The sequence below is a fragment of the Montipora capricornis genome, chromosome 4 (assembly GCF_036669925.1).
Source record: "Montipora capricornis isolate CH-2021 chromosome 4, ASM3666992v2, whole genome shotgun sequence".
Taxonomy (NCBI): domain Eukaryota; kingdom Metazoa; phylum Cnidaria; class Anthozoa; order Scleractinia; family Acroporidae; genus Montipora; species Montipora capricornis.
In genome coordinates, this window is record NC_090886.1 from 15,754,607 (window position 1) to 15,771,776 (window position 17,170).

A 17,170-nucleotide genomic window follows, 5' to 3' on the forward strand; every position below is an offset into this window, starting at 1 on the left:
TTTTAGCCTGTTATGGGGAAATCTTTAGTTAATCGCGAGTGTAAAACTCAAAAATGGTAATGTCGAATTCCTTTACTGATAAAATAATTAGTGTTAGATCACAAACAAGATGATTCTGAACAAAAACGACTTTTATCCAGGCGATTTGCCATAAACTTGAAAACACACCAAGGCCCACCTTTGATACCTTTTTCAAAATATCAGTTCCATTTTTTTGTCCAAATAGAATCCCATTCTACAGTTTACCAAAAATAATGGGACACGTCCCATCCGGTGAAAAGACCACCTCTTCCTTTCCTTTCCTGGGAGCTTTTACGTGGTTTTCACTGAAGCGTAAAAGAATAATGAATGAAGATAAAAAGAACCACAGTTATTTAAACCTTGGCAGCCTCATGAGGACACAGTACCGTTGCCAAACAGAGACTGGAACTACCACAATAATTTAGTAAAAAGACACTTACCAAGCCATGCTATTGTTTCTGTGACAATAACAATACTTGTTACACCTTACAGCAGACTGTATTTACTATTATTGTACTTTACTCTTGGTTTAAATTGAAAGCAAAATGTCTCTTTGACACATAATATACAGTATCGTTGTCCAGTTTGAAATAATTGTTGTTAGCTGGCTGGGTTGTACTTTGCTGTCAATGTTCACAAAATTCCTGATATCCTTTCTTTTCTCCCTGGACAGCGGTTTAATCCCAAGCTGTTTGTGAAAAAAGTGGGTGAGGATTCTGCCCGACTCAAGGTATTGTCTTTTAATTAGTTATACCATCAGACCGTGGCAAAACAATTTCCAACATTAATTAGAGCCAGAATTTTCTTTTTGTTCATCCTGTGGCCCTATTAAAATTGGGTTATATTGGAAACTTGGCCATTATTGCATTTGACGATGGAGAACGCGGTTCATAATCCTGGGTTTCCTGTGGATTCAAGGGTGATTTTTTTTTAGATTTTTACTTCGACCGTCTGTATTTTCTGCACTATTTTGAATGACGTCATGCATCACGTCCGCAAAGACTATCGCGCATCTCGTGGGTTTCTTAGTTGTTTGAACAAGTCTGAGTATCTTAAAGCGGATATCTAACGACTACCTCGTGGTTTTCATAGTAGTGTTGTAAAGTTAGGGAAAGCGTGACACTTAATTTACCGTGACCTGTCGACCTAAAAGTTGGTAAGTAGATCAGTTACTCGCCTGATATGAAATAAGTATTGTTGCCAAACCAAACATGCAATTATGCTGTTTTCTTGCATACACAGCAAATGTAGTACATCTGGGAACAGGTCCTTTCTTCTACTGGGATTTCATGTAGGATTCTAAAGGCCTAGTTCCTCAGTATTTACGTTTGTATCGATCGATATATGTAAGTAAAGCATTATGCTTACGTTCGAATTACGGTCCAATCTCCCGTGAGCGGACACCTTCGGGACCAAGGAGTGCAACAGAGGGCATATATAATGCACCACAACAAGTCTTTTAAAGTTTTTAATTAAGACAACTTGTAATTGTGTTTCAAGATGTAGACAGGCCAAACACGACTTGGTCAAGATAGGAAATTCAAAGTCCTTAGTCCTTTCAAAGACCTCCCTTTTCTGTATGAATTTAGGGGAAGGGTTTTAATTATTTCTATTAGTAAGGGCTGGTTTTGTATAAGATGCCATTTGTTCCTTTCCACGGTTCTTGACAGTAAATGCATGAGATTTTGGCCGACTTTGAACCGCTGTAGCGCCACTAAAAAGAGACAGAGTTCCAACTTTTGTCACTACTTTAAACAGTTTTATTGACATCATTAAGTGAACAGAAAATAGGGCCATAAACTTGGAAGGTACGATGTCCGTAAATTCAAATATAAATCTTCTCATGAGGCTTCTAATTTCGCGGCAGTTTGCATCGTTTTAGAAGGGTTTGTATGAAATCTTAAAAATTCGTTTATGGTCGTTGTAGCCCTTTGTAGCGGCGTTACAGCGGTTCCAACGAAGTCGGCTAAAATCCCATACGCATTTTCTGTAATTTTGGCTGTGTTTGCCCACCAATCAAGATGGCGTCATTAACCGTGGAAAGGCCTATTGGGTGACGAAGTTCCGGAAGCGTACGTCTAAGTCAGCAACAGTTCTTATTACGGGAAAGCGGATAAACAGAGGAGCAGGATATGGTATGGAGTTGCCTTCCGAGTTTCTGGCTTGAAGAAAACGTTAAAAAGGAAACTTTGTTGTACTGTAATGAAAAAAGGCTAATTGTAATCGAAATGACTATGTTTTTCCTAGGACAGTATGCGATTAAACCATTAAAATCGAACCCATTTCGCTAGAAATTTTCTTGATATTGCAGTGCTTGACTTTCAGAAAAAAAACCTAGGGACCACCTGGTCCTTAAAGTTTTCAGATTTGGTCGCCAGCTCAAGTATTGGCCTTGACAGCCAGAGATGGGTAAAAATAGTTGCAAATTGTAAATGATGGATAATTTGACTTGAAAATAAATAGTTGGACAAAACGTTAATGTGCATCAATCATAACATTGCTAGCGAATTCGATTGTGACCGAGTCAACTGTTCCAGATATCGTAATATGATATCCGCATTTTAAATATACTCTTGATCCTTGGAAATGCTTTTAATTCGCAAACCCTCGTTTAACGGGGACGTGGATATGGTTCTTCGTCAGTGGGGAATGAATCACAAACTGTGGTACAATTATAATTATGAAATGAGTTGATAAAGGAAAAGGAACCACCATTTCTAGCGAACACTGTAAGCCCTTCACACACAACTCCAACATGCACCAATGATTCATTATACTCAAACATTGATCTCTCTCATTTTTTTTTTTCAGCAATATTCCTGCTGCGCCATTGGAAGTAGAGACAGATCACTCTCAGTTTGGGTAGGATAAAATTCTCAAAATGCAAGGTCTTGAATCAATTATTTCACTATGGACCACTTGTATTACCTGTATTTTGTATATCATTGTGTTTCTTTTACTTTTCGCAGTTAACATCACTGAAGAGGCCACTGGTTGTTATACATGACTTGTTTAATCACTCTGTCATGGATGTGTCTTGGTAGGTCCGTGCACATTAATTTCAAGTTCAAGAAAAATATTGTGATCTTTCATGTCAAGTGTGTTGCCAGGTCAATGTGGAATAACGTTATAAACCTGCAAGAACAAGCCCTCAGTATTAATGATTTAACTTTTTATTTACGATCTCATGAATATTATCGAAAATAAATTAGTGGCCTTTGCCTTTTGGTGTTTTCCAACGTTTTCCAAAGCTTGCAATACATTCCACACTTCTGTTTGAATTGTTAAGTCTGTAGTTTTCTGAAATCTGATGAAACTAAAATGTACCTCAATGGAATTCGATCATCTGAGTGAAAGTAGTCCTGTGAGGGACTGATGGGAGTGACTGACATTTCGACAACCTCAGCGGACGTTGTGATGCTCTGGTCTGTGTTGTGATGTGTAGTGGGAAAATTAATCTGATTGGTTGTGAGGATAGTGAGTGGTGATTGGTGCATTTGCGATCCGGTTTGTAAGTGAAAGTCACTGTAGGTTTGTAAGCTAAGAGGAAAAGGTTGTGTGTAGTTAAGGTTTTCGGATTGTTAAGTAATTATTTGTAAGGCGCAGGTAGAGGTTGGCAAAACTAAAAGGATTACAACTATGTTTGATGAGCAAGAATTGGTAAGTTAATTGCCAAAAGCACAAAAGTATTTCAACATAAGTCAATAAGCAATTGTGTCGTCTCTTTTTTCCCCTGATTTATGCAATTTACTCTGCATTGTACATGAAGTAATATTTTCGGTCATCGTATGGGGCAAGCAACTTCGCGCGCGGAGGACCATTGTTAAGAAAATATGGTAACCCATTGATGCGAGAAATTTTGGTTTTATAGCCATGATGTCATCAACCGTCCGTACGTACCTTCGTCCACCCCTCCATGTATGCCAATGTGACCAGTATCATGCTAGGTTACAGCATACTTCTTTGATACTTCTTTGTTTTGATTAATTGACACCTGTCAAAACAAGGTATCCGCTGTTTAGTATCTCGCGAGCATATCGCGGGCTCAAACTTAGAGCTCACCGAAGTCAGCTGTTTCTGTGAAGTTGACCGTTGACCAGGTACTGGTTTTTCGATTGGATTACAGGCTCAACCCAGATTATCTCACCTAAACATAACCGAGGCTTCATTTTTCGCGCGCTTTCTGTGGCTCGACGCGGCTACACGGTCATACTACGTCAACTATAGTTCTTACATAGTCAACGCTTTTCGTGTTCAGGTGGAAAACGGTTTGGAAAGTGTTTTCTTTCTGCATTTTTCGCTGGTTTCAATCCAGTTTGACATGTCATGATATGTGTGGTCCACACTGGCGGCTACACAGCTATTCAAGTCAAGTATCGGACGGATATAAACTTAAAGCTGAGTGTTAATTTTTTTTTTGCTTAGAGCTCCTTTTTTCTCTTTATTGCAATTTTTGGCACATCTTTAAAAGCTCTGATAAGGTTACATGATGCCTGGTGGACCTATGACTAGAACAGAAGCGAAAGGAGAGCGAAAATGAACGACAACGACAAAACAGAATACCAGTAATAGTTCACACTTTGTGGAAGAAGCTACTCCACAAATTCTTTCCTTGGGCACTAAACCGTTTGTTATTTTCAATCGGTTTAATCGGTTTTTCCTTTGTTCAGGAATGAAAATCGAATTTTTATTGTCAACTGGAATTAAATAATTATCTGTTCTCTTTTGGACATAAAGTAAAAGTTGATTTGTTTGTTTGTTTTGCTCTAAAATGCGAGCGAACAAGTGCTTTTTAATCCGTTTGCCCAACTGGTTTTCGATGTGCCTCGACAGTGACAAGAAAATTTTGCCCTTATGTTATAAACACGTAATCGCAATGAGTTCTCGTAAAATTAGGGGGAAATTTCACTAGCTTGTGTTTTCAGAAGTTTGTTTAAAGCACCTAAACGTTATTTAAGTGTTGGAGCGGATCTAGTTTGAAGTACGTCCTTTCTTGGTTGCATTGCGTATTTTGCCGATTCTTGTTCCAAGCCAACCTGGCGTGTTTCAATGAAATACATCAAAATGTGAATGATTTCGTTTTGAGAGATAAAGTGGAATAAAGTACATCAGTAAAACTCTTTTTTGACCTTCAACCGACAAAGTTATGGCTTCTAATTTTAGCGTGATTCCTATTCGCTGGCTATTGACAGTTGACTCTGAAATAACTTTTTTCCTTTTCCATTCGTTTGCTGATGGTGTGCTGTTTTCTTTTAAAACTCATGCGGTTCAAGAAAAATTCATTGCCAAACTGGTGAATTCCAACGTAAATTTCACTCGAAAAACCGATATCGTACTCATCGCTTCGTGACTGAATTCTTTAATGTATGCAGCTGCATATGTTACTACAGAAAGAATGGGAATGATAAAAGGGAGGAAAGGGAGAAGAACTGAAGAGCCATTCTGGAAGAGAAAGATTAACGGGAATATCGAAACTTGGCGAAAAGACCTGAGCAAGATTGAGGAAGTCCGAAGAGGAAACATGAGACTGAAACAAAGAGAGAGGGAAAGGGTGAACAGAGAATGTCATCTTGAGGAAAGGGGCACTTTGTATGTCTCAGGCATGTTGAAACAGAAGATCAAGGCAGGTTGAGTTAGGATCAAAAGATACGACGAGAAATGTCAACAGTTCAAACAGAACCACCTGTTTAGTACCAGTCAGAAGTTGTTCTACAAAACACTAGATGGAAAGGAACGAGGAGAAACGGTGTTACCTGATCACACAGAAGCTGGAGCAACATCTGGTCGGAAGAAGTCGGTCACAATGAGAGAGCATCTAGACTAGAGGATGTACAGGTGGAGTTCATTACAACAGGTGCAAGAAGATATCAGCATCACTGTGGAGGATATCAGAAATGGAGTGAGGAAGATGGCAAACTGGAAGGCAGCCGGCCCCGATCTTGTTTAGGGGTTCTGGTTTAAGAAACTGACAGGATTGCACTCTAGATTGGAAGAATGCTTGCAAGACTGTGTATGTCAAGGGAATGTACCAGAGTGGATGGTCAGGGGAAGAACAGTTTTGATACAAAAGGACAAAGCGAAGGTTGCCCAGGCCAGCAACTGCCGCCCTATTGCCTGCCTACCAATGATGTGGAAGCTCTTGACAGGAGTTATGGGAGAGAGGTTATACCACCACTTAGAAAGGAATGGACTGCTAACAGATGAACAGAAGAAGTGCAGGAAGGGATCCCGAGGAACGAAAGATCAATTGCTTGTAGACAAGGAAATCTAGAAGAACTGCCGGAGAAGGTTGACAAACTTGTCAATGGCTTGGATAGACTACAAGAAGGCATATGATATGATGCCGCATTCATGGATCCTGAAATGCCTGGAGATGGTTGGGGCTGCCAAGAATATGATCTCTATAATCAGCAACAGCATGGTGAACTGGAAGACAGTATTGACATCAGGAGGAATGGCTCTCGGCCAGGTGGACAATAGTGATCATGTTACCCTTGACCCGAGTACAACGAAAAATGAGAGCTGGATACAAACTGGCAAAGGACATGGAGCCCATTAACCACCTACTATTCATTGATGATCGGAAGCTGTATGGAGCTAGCAAAGATCAACTAGACTCACTTGTTCTTGTTGTAAGGATCTTCTCGCAAGACATTTTAATGTCTTACATCTTAAAAGATGTCGTTTGGGCTAGACAAGTGTGCTGTCCTGGAAATGAGAATCGGAAGACAAGTTGGCAGTAGCGGAATAGAACTACCCGACGACCAGCATATCGGCGAAATAGAGGAGGAAGGCTACCAATACCTTGGCATCTTACAGTTGGACCAGACTCTCAACACCAAGATGAAAGGCAAGATAACATCGGAGTATATCAGAAGAGTCAAGAAGTTGTGTAGATCAAAACTCAATGGAGGAAATTTGATCGATGGCATTGATACCTGGTACAGTGGGCTGTAGGTGTAGTTCGCTGCAGTGTGGGGATTGTGGACTGGAGAATGGAGGAGGTAGCCAACATGGATAGAAGAACTAGGAAGATCTTGGCAATGAATGGCTGTCTGCACACCAGGAGTAATGTTGCGAGGCTGTACCTGCCGAGAAAGGAAGGGGGAAGAGGACTGATCGGCATCGAGGAGTGTGTAAGAAGGGAGAGCAAATCCCTTCATGGCTACCTAAGAGAGAGCACAGAGTGGATGCTTCAAGCTGCTGTTTTTGGCACCTTGTCTTTTCAGGATGGCTCGTTCAATAATAATAACAATAATAATAATATTATTATTATTAATATTATTATTATTATTATTATCTTGAGAGGCTCAAGAACTTTGAAAAGAGTGAAAGCAAACCTCATTGACACTGTTTTTGAACTAGACAATCAGAGATATGCTTAACTTTCTTTTTTGTGATGTTGCTTTTTCTTTTGATTGTGTGATGAATGGACTTTTCTAATTCTTACCGATATTCATGAATTTGTTTTATTCTTTCTTTCTGATTATTTATTCTGTCTCATGCTGTTTTATGGATGAATTTTCTGATGACAAATTTAAGACGCTATGACTTTTTATAATTTGTATTTTTATCTTGTTATTACGAATCTTCAGCTAACAGAAATCGAATGATGTTTTGAAATGTTTTACTTTTTCTCATTATTATTATTATTATTATTATTAATAATAATAATAATAATAATAATAATAATAATAGAGTGGTTTTCAATTGAGTGTGGAAAGTAATTAGTGAATTACTTTGGTTTTGCATTACTTCACTCAGTGATTGGTTCAAAGTTCTCACGCCACTTTTTCAACCAATCAGAAATGAAACCAAAACCAATTGTAGCTCGTGCCTGCACATTTTCCCGCGCTTTGTGTCGGCTACGTGTCATTACTTCGAGTTTTAATTGGTTTACTGGATTGCCTCCGTCCTATTTGATTGGCCAAAGTAATTACTTTGGTTTTGGTTTTACGACACTCATTTGAAAACCGCTCTAATAATAATAATAATAATAATAATAATAATAATATAAGAGTTTTTATATGGCGCGCTACAATATTTCAACACACTGCACAAAATAAGAAAAGATGAAGATCAAAAATTCAAGAAATTAGTTAAATAAAGACTTCAACTTCTTCTTAAAACAAGTTGATGTCTCAGAATTTTTTATGTCCACTGGTAATGAGTTCCACGGAGCTGGTGCCGCCACAGCAAAGGAACGGGCGCCATAGATTTTAGTACAATAACTAGGACGTACCAATGTCAATCCTGTGGAAGCAGATCGCAGCTGACGGGTAGGATAAAGCACTCCCAGCAGATCAATGATGTAGGGCGGGGCTATACCATGAAGTGCTTTTTACGTCAACGATAAGATTTTAAAGTCCATTCTCTTGGTCACAGGAAGCCAATCTGATTGTAGTAATAGTGGAGAGATACGATTAAATTTCTTAGTTTTAATTGTGATCCGAGCAGCAGAATTCATAATGCCCTAAAGGTTAGTAAGTTGTTTCTTTGGAAGACCAAAGAGGAGGCTCTTCCAGAAATCAAGTGTGGAAGTCACAAAGGCGTGTACTAATTTCTCACAGGTAGTGTGGTCAAGGTAGTTCCTAATCCTACCAATGTTACGTATCGCCAAGGAAGCAAATGTACACGGCATGTTATTGTTTGTCCAGAGTAACCCCAAGGTTGCACACTTCAGACTCTTATCTAATAGACTCGGCCTCTGATGTCGATGGCAATGATTTGGTCGATGTAGGGACACTTTGAAGAAAAGTGAATGAGTTTGGTCTTGTCGATCACACTTAGCACTACAGACCTGTTTAAGATATATTTCTGTCCATTCTTTTCTTAATTCCAGCTGCTGACATGTGGTCACGCTTTTTGTTTCCTTTGACAGGAGTGATTCTGGATCTCAGCTATTAGTTTGTTCCTGGGATGGAACAGTGGCTTATGCAGATTTTACAACTGAGGAACTTGGCAGACCAATGTCTGAAGAAGAAAAAGTATGAATGATGCTCAAGTGATTGTTAATGTTAAATCTAAATGCACAAAAAAATACCCTAAATAAGGTTTTGGGGTTGACTCAGTATGCTGAACTTCGACCGATGTGCCGTTATTTTAATTCCTGGATTTGGTGTCAGAAAAGGTTGAGTCTGCAGGGGGTTCATTAAGGGTCAAGCACCGGGCAAATTTACCGGCTATGCACACTCCTTTGCTAGGACTTGGACCGGCTGTTGTCATCTTTTCTGCTAACGTTATTACATTAAAAGCATCAAAAATTTCCAGCCGGCAAATGCTGATGATCTCTTGAGCAAAATCTGAAGTCCTCTTCTTTGCTTCAAGACGTCTTCCTCTGAGCATCTGAGACTGTCCTTAGTGTTTCTTTATCAACTTTTAAAATGTGATTTAATTTCATTTGTACCCAGCCCAACTAGAAGAGAGCACTTGTACCAGGCTAATATAAAATTCAAGACGTAAAGAAAGTTATCATATGGCCGATACGGCCCCGCGCGCGCTTTTGTCGTAAAACTATTGGGAAAATCCCCGTATGGTCGCATGGCCGTACGCATTAGCGCAAGCAGGACCGGAAAAAGCCGTACAGCCCTACTAGGAACACGTGCTGCTCCGTGCGGTGCAGTTTTAGAGGACTTCGTCGCTTTCAAACATCCAAGTTATTTACAGCCATAAAAGCAAATGCAAGGAACATATTAGTTAAATTTTCTGTGCAAATTTTTGAAACTTATTTGGGTCAAACTACGTATTCTGAGTGATTATGAATAGTGTAAAGAGCCCATATGATAAAAAGCTTATTGCTGGGTCATGGTGCACGGATCTACGCCATAATCTCGGACCAAATATTTTCCCGTCCGGCCCTCACAATCAGTCAATAAGTACATATTATTGTTAGAGAATTAGATCTTTTACTGGAAATAGTGTATTGAAACGTAGAACGTTTCAAAACACTATTTCCAGTGAAAGATTTAATTCTTTAACATTTCACAAAACTGGATGATTAGAAATTATGTTTACTTAAGTACATATTATTATTGATATTATCATTTGATTTGTACTGTAACTTTGCAGGAAAAGTTCCACAAGCAGGTCTATGGTATCAGCATCAGAAGCAGCAAGTCAAACTTTGCCAGTGCAATTATTGAAAATCCTGAGATGCTAAAGATCCAGCAACGACATGTGATGAAACAACAGACTCTTGCTAATACAAGCAAGCCAAATGCACCACCACCTCCCCTTATACCCGCCACAGAGACACCAACGAAACAAGAAACTTCTTCTATGAATGGTACTGTAAATCAAATGTGGGTAACAGCTAAATTAGTAATGGAAATTTCATTCATTGGAATCGTGTTTGGGACTAACGTAGGATTTTTTTACAACATACTCTCACACAATGATGTTCCTATTGCGTGCAAAATTCCCCCCATGTTGTTGTTCTTTTCTGGTTTGAGTTACAGTGGTGAATCATTAATCGAATGTGAACTAATCGCATTTTATATTGTCACTGGGAAACGTTTGGAAAAATCAAGGTAGCACCAGAGCTTTTGTATATTTTTCAGGAAATGTTAGCAGAAGTCCAACAAGCACAAGTTACTTAACCAGTCCTATTACTAAAAGCCCCTTGGATCCTAATGTAAGTGCTTAGGCGTTTTCAACTGTTCTCTTGTACTGCACTATTTAAGGACGGTGCCTACTATTGTTAAAACGAGGCTAGTTAGGCTAATTAACGCAGACAAAAGAATAATTTGTTGGCGGCCATTTTTGCATTCGGTCAATGAGTTAATTTGCTCACAGAAGACATGTTGCTATTTACAACTTGACTTCAAAAGGTATAAGAATTTGTTTAACTTGGTTAAATCTCCAATTTTAAGCCGTTTGGCTTTGGTAACGAGCCAGTTACTAGCATCAAAAAACTGCTAAATTTTTGAGTGACAAAATTATCTCATACATTCCTTGTAAAATTCAGATTTTCAAAGCGTCATTGCTCGGAGAAAAATGTAAACAACGATTCCCCAATACCAAGGCTAACTGTAATATACATGTAATGTGCTTCTTTGCTTGTCTGAATAGAATGTTCGAGAAAGGCAAATAGAAACAAGAACCAAAGATGGTCGGCGTCGAATCACCCCACTGTTGGTGTCATCAGTGGAAGTTAGGTCAGTTTGATCCTAAATGATTTGAGGAAATCTTCCAGCGCCATCTTAGATGATCTGTTGTTGTTTACAGTGATTCACCGATGCCATTTGGAGTTTCTTCACCCGCCGTATCGGCCCCAGGAAACTCCAGTCTGCCCAACACATCTCAGACAGCCGCATCAATTCCAACAACTACTCAGGTAAAAACAACGTATACTGTTATAACAATTTTCTCACAGATTATTGCTGCGCTTTATCCTTTTATTACAGCCATTTAGAAATCACTGGTGATCCTTGCAATCTGATTGGCTCTCAGCAGTGCGATTTATTCCCAAATCGCACTATTTTTTGCTCTAAATCGCACCATTTCCCCAGCCAATGGGAAAGGAACACTAAAACAAAACAACCAATCAGATTTCAAGGCTTCTTTAAGGTAACCAATCAAATTGCAGGAAAATGAAAGACAAAGAAAACCATTGTGTGGCGGACTTTGCAACTTTTGTTCCAACTGGATCAATAAAATATTGGTATTGACTAAAATCCTGTATTTTAGCGATGAAATAATGTTTTTATGGTTTCTAAATGGATGTAATAAAGTGGTAATTGAAGTTCGTGTCGTGCAATTTTGGTCTGAAATCATACTTGTGATTTCAAATCGAAATAGCGCTGCGCGCTCGTTCGATTTTGAAACCACACGAATGATTTCAGACCAAATTGTACTCCACTCAGTTCAATTACCATTATAAACTAGTGATTTTAGTGATATCTATTCGCGTAGTTCTGCCTTCATGAACATTTTATAAAATTTGCGTCACTCGCTTGAGTGAGAATAACATTTGAGATTGTTTTGTACTACAGACTTTGGTCGCCCTGGATTCGAGAATAGGAGAAAATGCGACAACTGGATTCACCAGCAAGTAAGTAAAAGTTGCTCGTTCCCTGTACAACTCCCAGATGACAATAAGCAATTTTTGAGGGTGCTTTTTTTTTAATTTCCGAGGTGATCAAGGTGGAGGCAAATGGAATCGGTCAAGTCTTTCTTTATTCGACTTTTATCAACTCGTTGATAAAATCAATTTCTGTTTCTTATTCTTTTTGCCCATACCTTGATTATTCGTATATCCATGCATTGCACCCGTACCTTACAGATTGGAGAATGGGGCGTTTTTACTCACGTGACTAGCAGCCATATTGGATTAGTGAAACAAAAGAAAGTATTTGCATAAAAATAGAGTTCAATTATCGGAGGATTATTTTGGTACACCATCATGGCCGCCGTTTCTTTGTTTTGGAACACCAACATGGCCGCCGTGACGTCACGTGAAAACGCTCTATACTCTGCTAGCAGGTTATTCACCAATCTTTTGATTGCACTGATTGGTCAAAGTGCATTGTAATTGTAGGTTCTTAGCCAATCAGATTCAAGCTAGTAAGTAGGAGGTATAGTAATGATTGTTGTCCGTAGAATTGTTCTTATCCCAAGTAAGGATACTGGTACATTTCTGGTCTAATTATCGTAATTGTTAGTCGCAGAATTTTTCTGAAAGCGCTGACATGAGTGGTTGTCGACTGCTGGTGGTTACAGTTTACGAAACCTCTCAGAAAAGGTTTTTTCTTCGTACCAAACAATCGGTTCAAAATTTCACGTGTAACATAATCCCTGACTTTGCACTTGATGGCCTGCGGCCGCAAGAATTTCGATTCTTTCTCCAAAAATAGCATTAAATTTGGAACGTGGAGTTTGGCATTTCTCGATTATTATTTAAAAACGAGTTCTTACTTCTGTTCTGACAGCGGTAAAGCGCGGCCGGCGAAGCGGTGCAATTTACTTTTGTATGAACCCCGGGAATAGCAGCTTATGCAAATTTAATATTTTTACGATTTTTCGCGGCTGCGCCTGCTTGGCTAAAATATATTTAGGGTTAGGGTTGTTTTTCTCCTGTATATGAAATAACGAAATAAAAAGTGACAAACCATTGAGTGCCCTACACAATTAACGCTGTGACTGGCGCTTCGACCGAATCCACAAAAACCCCATTCCACTAAACATTTTACTGATAATATAAGTAAAAAATACCTTAGTTCTGTCCTGTAGAGATGATTTTCGCCCAGATCAAGATGACTTGTTCAAAAAAAAAATTGATAGCTTTTGGGCCGCGGTGGTTTCATTGTTTCACAGCAGTTCGCACAAAAGCTCCACGGGAATCAAGCGGCATTGATTCACGTTTTGTAAATTTATTTTCAACCCAACTAACCAGTAAAAAGGTTTACCTGTATCAGACCCAAACGGTTTTACATAAACCTGCCGCAATCTTTACTTTTTCACTGGGTTGCTAAACCCAGTCGGAAAATGGGTAGATTTCCGTTTTAGTATTTTTTCCGTGTCGGTAAAAGTCTTGTCTGTCACTCCCCTGCTAAGTGGTGTCTTTGTGCATGGAGTCTTCTGTGCGTATTTTGTTAGGTTTCAGGGGGCTGGGGTAATGCGTAGCTTGCTCTGCACAATTAACCTGTAATGGCGTCGAAAGTCATTGTAACGCGAATGGCTTTTTAGTACATCTTTAAAGAAAATATACCCACATGGAGCTCAAGAATGGAACGTCAAGACAGGCGGTGAAACATAAAGATCTGGAATCTTAAAAAAGCGACGAGTAATGGACTTCGACAGCGTGAATCTTTCGCCCGTCGAGCCGAAATCAAAATATGCTGTACTTCTAATATTTCGCCAAGGTGGTGTTACGTACAACACTGAAACCAAATGGAAATTTCTCTGGTAACTTACGGGTTCAACAAAGACAGAGAAGGAATCGAACACCACAAGTAGATCTGTGATCTCTGTTGTGTGTCTCACAGTGTTTACTGAAGTCGCATCTATTTAAAGTTTCAAGGAAAGGTTACGTTTATACAAACGTAACCTTTCCTTGTACTTGTACATGTTCATTGCCGTGACTTTAACACCTTCACTTCCCACGGCCTGCTCCCGTCTGACCTTGTAGCTCAGTCGGTAGAGCGGCGGAGATCTAACCCGAAGGTCGTGGGTTCAATTCCCACCCTGGTCAGAGTTTTTCTCTGTCCTTGTGTGGGCCCATTTCCATCTGTAGGGCTAACGCTCACATGGTTCATATGGGATTGAAATCTAGCACTTCACATTACACTCTATTCAGTTAACTCTGTTTAAAGTTTGCCTGTTTGTCGGCTTGTCTGGCAAGTAACATTCATTTTGTACTCAACTCTGCAAAGGTTAAAAAAATTTGTAAATGTGACAGGGAAAAATTACTTGAATGAAAGCTTGTTGTCTCTTTTGTGCTTTATTATTTACGGTCAAGGTTCTTTCGAAAAGGGTTAAATGTGAACTGTCAGAAATTTATTTAATTGCATATGCTTTGTGATTGTGTGTTTCGCTTGCACGCACGCAACTGAAATAGGAAGGGTTTCTTGCCTCTTATAGCAAATATGTTGCTTGTTTCAATAAATGTTTCGGTGGAAAATATTTCTGTGAAATTTCCAGCTTTTCTAAATTTATCATGTGTAATTTTCGAGCTTAGCAAATTTGCATACATGTGTGGAAATGTGATACGGGGAGAATTTTTGTGGTAACGCACAAGTCACGAAAATAAACAGGTCTGTTTGGAAGCGTGCTTGAGATTCAACTAAATGACCCCCAGAATCGGCAAAAGATTGTGACGCTGATGAATAATAAAGTAGCTGCTATTACCAAAACGATGGAATTACCTGGTGATAAATAACCTTGTCTTGGAGAGTAAATTTTTGATTTTCCAGAAACAATGGTCAACCTCTGAGAGTTGGGCGATTGTGATCTTTGTGTTGAATTCGCACATTTCTTGTCAAAATTTATAACAATCGAAAGGAAAAGAAAACTGACAAAAACAAAAACCCGGTAGCTTGGCATCATTTGACACAGTTGCTTCACTGTTTCGCGAGTAAACATGCCGCGGTAAAATAACGTGGTACCTTGATCAGAGCACCCGCTGAATTCGATGTGCGATTTACTCGGTGCAGCCAAACTTGTACAATTACAACAAAACAACTAAAATCGCCCAAACTGTTTTTCGCTGATGGTAACTTTTTATATTCGTGGTTCAAAATTAATGTTGTTTTCTTGTCGTAGATTTTGTTACCGATGGCAAAATATTTTATTCTCGATCGACCGTCATGAAACTTCCTTCTGCTCTTCTTAAAAATTGTGTATCCATATTTATTTACTTTTACATCAATATTTGTTTTGCATAAAGCAAGCTAACAAAATCTGTATTTTGCTTGGTTCGCAGTTGATAGCATTAAAATCGAATTTTCGATCCTATGCTTCTGTTACTGAGTGGTATATTTCTTACCAACCCCGCCGAACAGGGATTAAATTCAGCTTTCAACTTTTATTTACAAAGCTGTCAGATGCTGTCAGTGCACGCTTACACTTGTGGTGGAAAGAAGTTGCATGATCAACATGTCAGCCCAGAAGCCATTGTTTCTCGATTCCCTTTTATTTTCTTCAATCTCTCTGGGTTCAGTACTTTGCTAGTAACCACATGTCTTCTCAGGCTATTTACCCAAGACTTCTACCATGGCACTACAATGATAGACAATACCAAAACAATATCGTGCACTGTTAGAGCTACATATTACGCAAGGACAACTTGAATCTCCTGGAAGACAACACACAGCTTACTTGACATTATGGAATAAATCGCTGTGTTACTTCACTACCACACGTAAGCAATGCGTGTCAATTTTTTTAAAAGAGGACAGGAATTTCTTCTTTCTGACAAATGATTAATTAATAGGCCGGTAGCCAGGTTTTTAACCTCAGAAAAGGATCTGTTTCGTCGTACGAACGTGTGAGGACCTGTGAGCCAAAGGGCCTCTGTTGGTATGGCTTCTGGTACGACTTCTGGTATGACTTCTGGGTGACCCTCCCCCCCCCCCTAAACTGGAAAAAAATTGCGTGGAACGCTGGACGTACCACAGGCAACCCAGTGTACCCTCACGGAGGGTCTAGTTCACTTTTAAACCTGAAAAACATTGGTGGCATTGCCACTTTTCTCGTCTTTCTCAAGTATGGCGTGAAAAATTTGACGGGTTGCGGGTTTTTCTTGCACTAGCGAGTTCGACGATCACCAGCGCAGTAGCAGCAATGTTTTGTTGAGAGAGAGATGGATGAAAATCTTGCTGCGTTGTTGATCTCAGATAATTAATTAAATAAATAAATAATTAATTCGGGCGACCAACTTGGAGGGCTGGGCGCCCCAGCTGAAATGCTTGGGAGCCCGAAGGGCTCCCCGAAATTTTCCTTAGAGCACAGCCTTGAATCACTTTGAAATTTTGTATGTCATCTGCTCTCACATAATAGTCCTTTGGAGTCAGTAATGCAAGATGTATTTCCAACGACGATCATCATATTTGTGTTCCAAACAATGACAAACCCTTGCACGGAGTTGCATGATTCGAAAATGGTTTGTGTGCTGAGATGTGGTAGCGATGACGTCAGGAAAAAACTAACTGACGTCACCAAAAGTGAGACTGTTTTGCAGCCGAGGTTGTTTGGAATGCAGTTGACTTTGGTAGAGGTTTAGTTTCTAAAGAAACTCTGGTGATGCGTCGGTAAAGACGTTTGCTGTGTCGGGAAAGAACTTTGAAAGCTGACGAACGGCTAACGCTCAATTTACTGTGTCACCTTAGTTGACAGACCCGTTTCTGTGACCTAGGTGAAGGCTGCCTGTTGCCTCTTAATTTAAAAAATAGGGTGAGAAACTTATCATTCAGGCTGGAACATAAAAATAAAGTTTATTTGTTTGTACTCCGTGTTTAGAAGCATTGCGGACAAAGCAGCAGAGAAAGTGGAGATAGCGTCGGTGAAACCAGTGTCGACAACAACAATGAAGCCCATGATGTCGTCTGTTAAACCTCCATCAAGTTCGTCAACAACGGCAACATCAACATCAGCAGCCACGACTACAAGCACAACTGTCGCTGTAAAGAGAAAGTCAGACACCCATACAGCA

The 17,170-nt window shown here is 39.5% G+C and overlaps 1 protein-coding gene across 1 annotated transcript in view; it reads left to right on the forward strand.

Moving 5' to 3' along the window:
* Positions 1–17,170, forward strand: part of LOC138045663 (protein HIRA-like) — a 49,537-nt gene that overhangs the window by 13,641 nt on the left and 18,726 nt on the right. Inside the window, exons 8-17 of the mRNA XM_068892238.1 lie at positions 695–751; positions 2,833–2,883; positions 2,991–3,061; positions 8,903–9,008; positions 10,090–10,306; positions 10,581–10,654; positions 11,092–11,177; positions 11,248–11,356; positions 12,015–12,073; positions 16,978–17,170. The exon at positions 16,978–17,170 is cut by the window's right edge and continues 40 nt beyond it. Of these exons, the coding sequence (XP_068748339.1) occupies positions 695–751; positions 2,833–2,883; positions 2,991–3,061; positions 8,903–9,008; positions 10,090–10,306; positions 10,581–10,654; positions 11,092–11,177; positions 11,248–11,356; positions 12,015–12,073; positions 16,978–17,170 (1,023 nt within the window). The remainder of the gene's footprint in view (positions 1–694; positions 752–2,832; positions 2,884–2,990; positions 3,062–8,902; positions 9,009–10,089; positions 10,307–10,580; positions 10,655–11,091; positions 11,178–11,247; positions 11,357–12,014; positions 12,074–16,977) is intronic.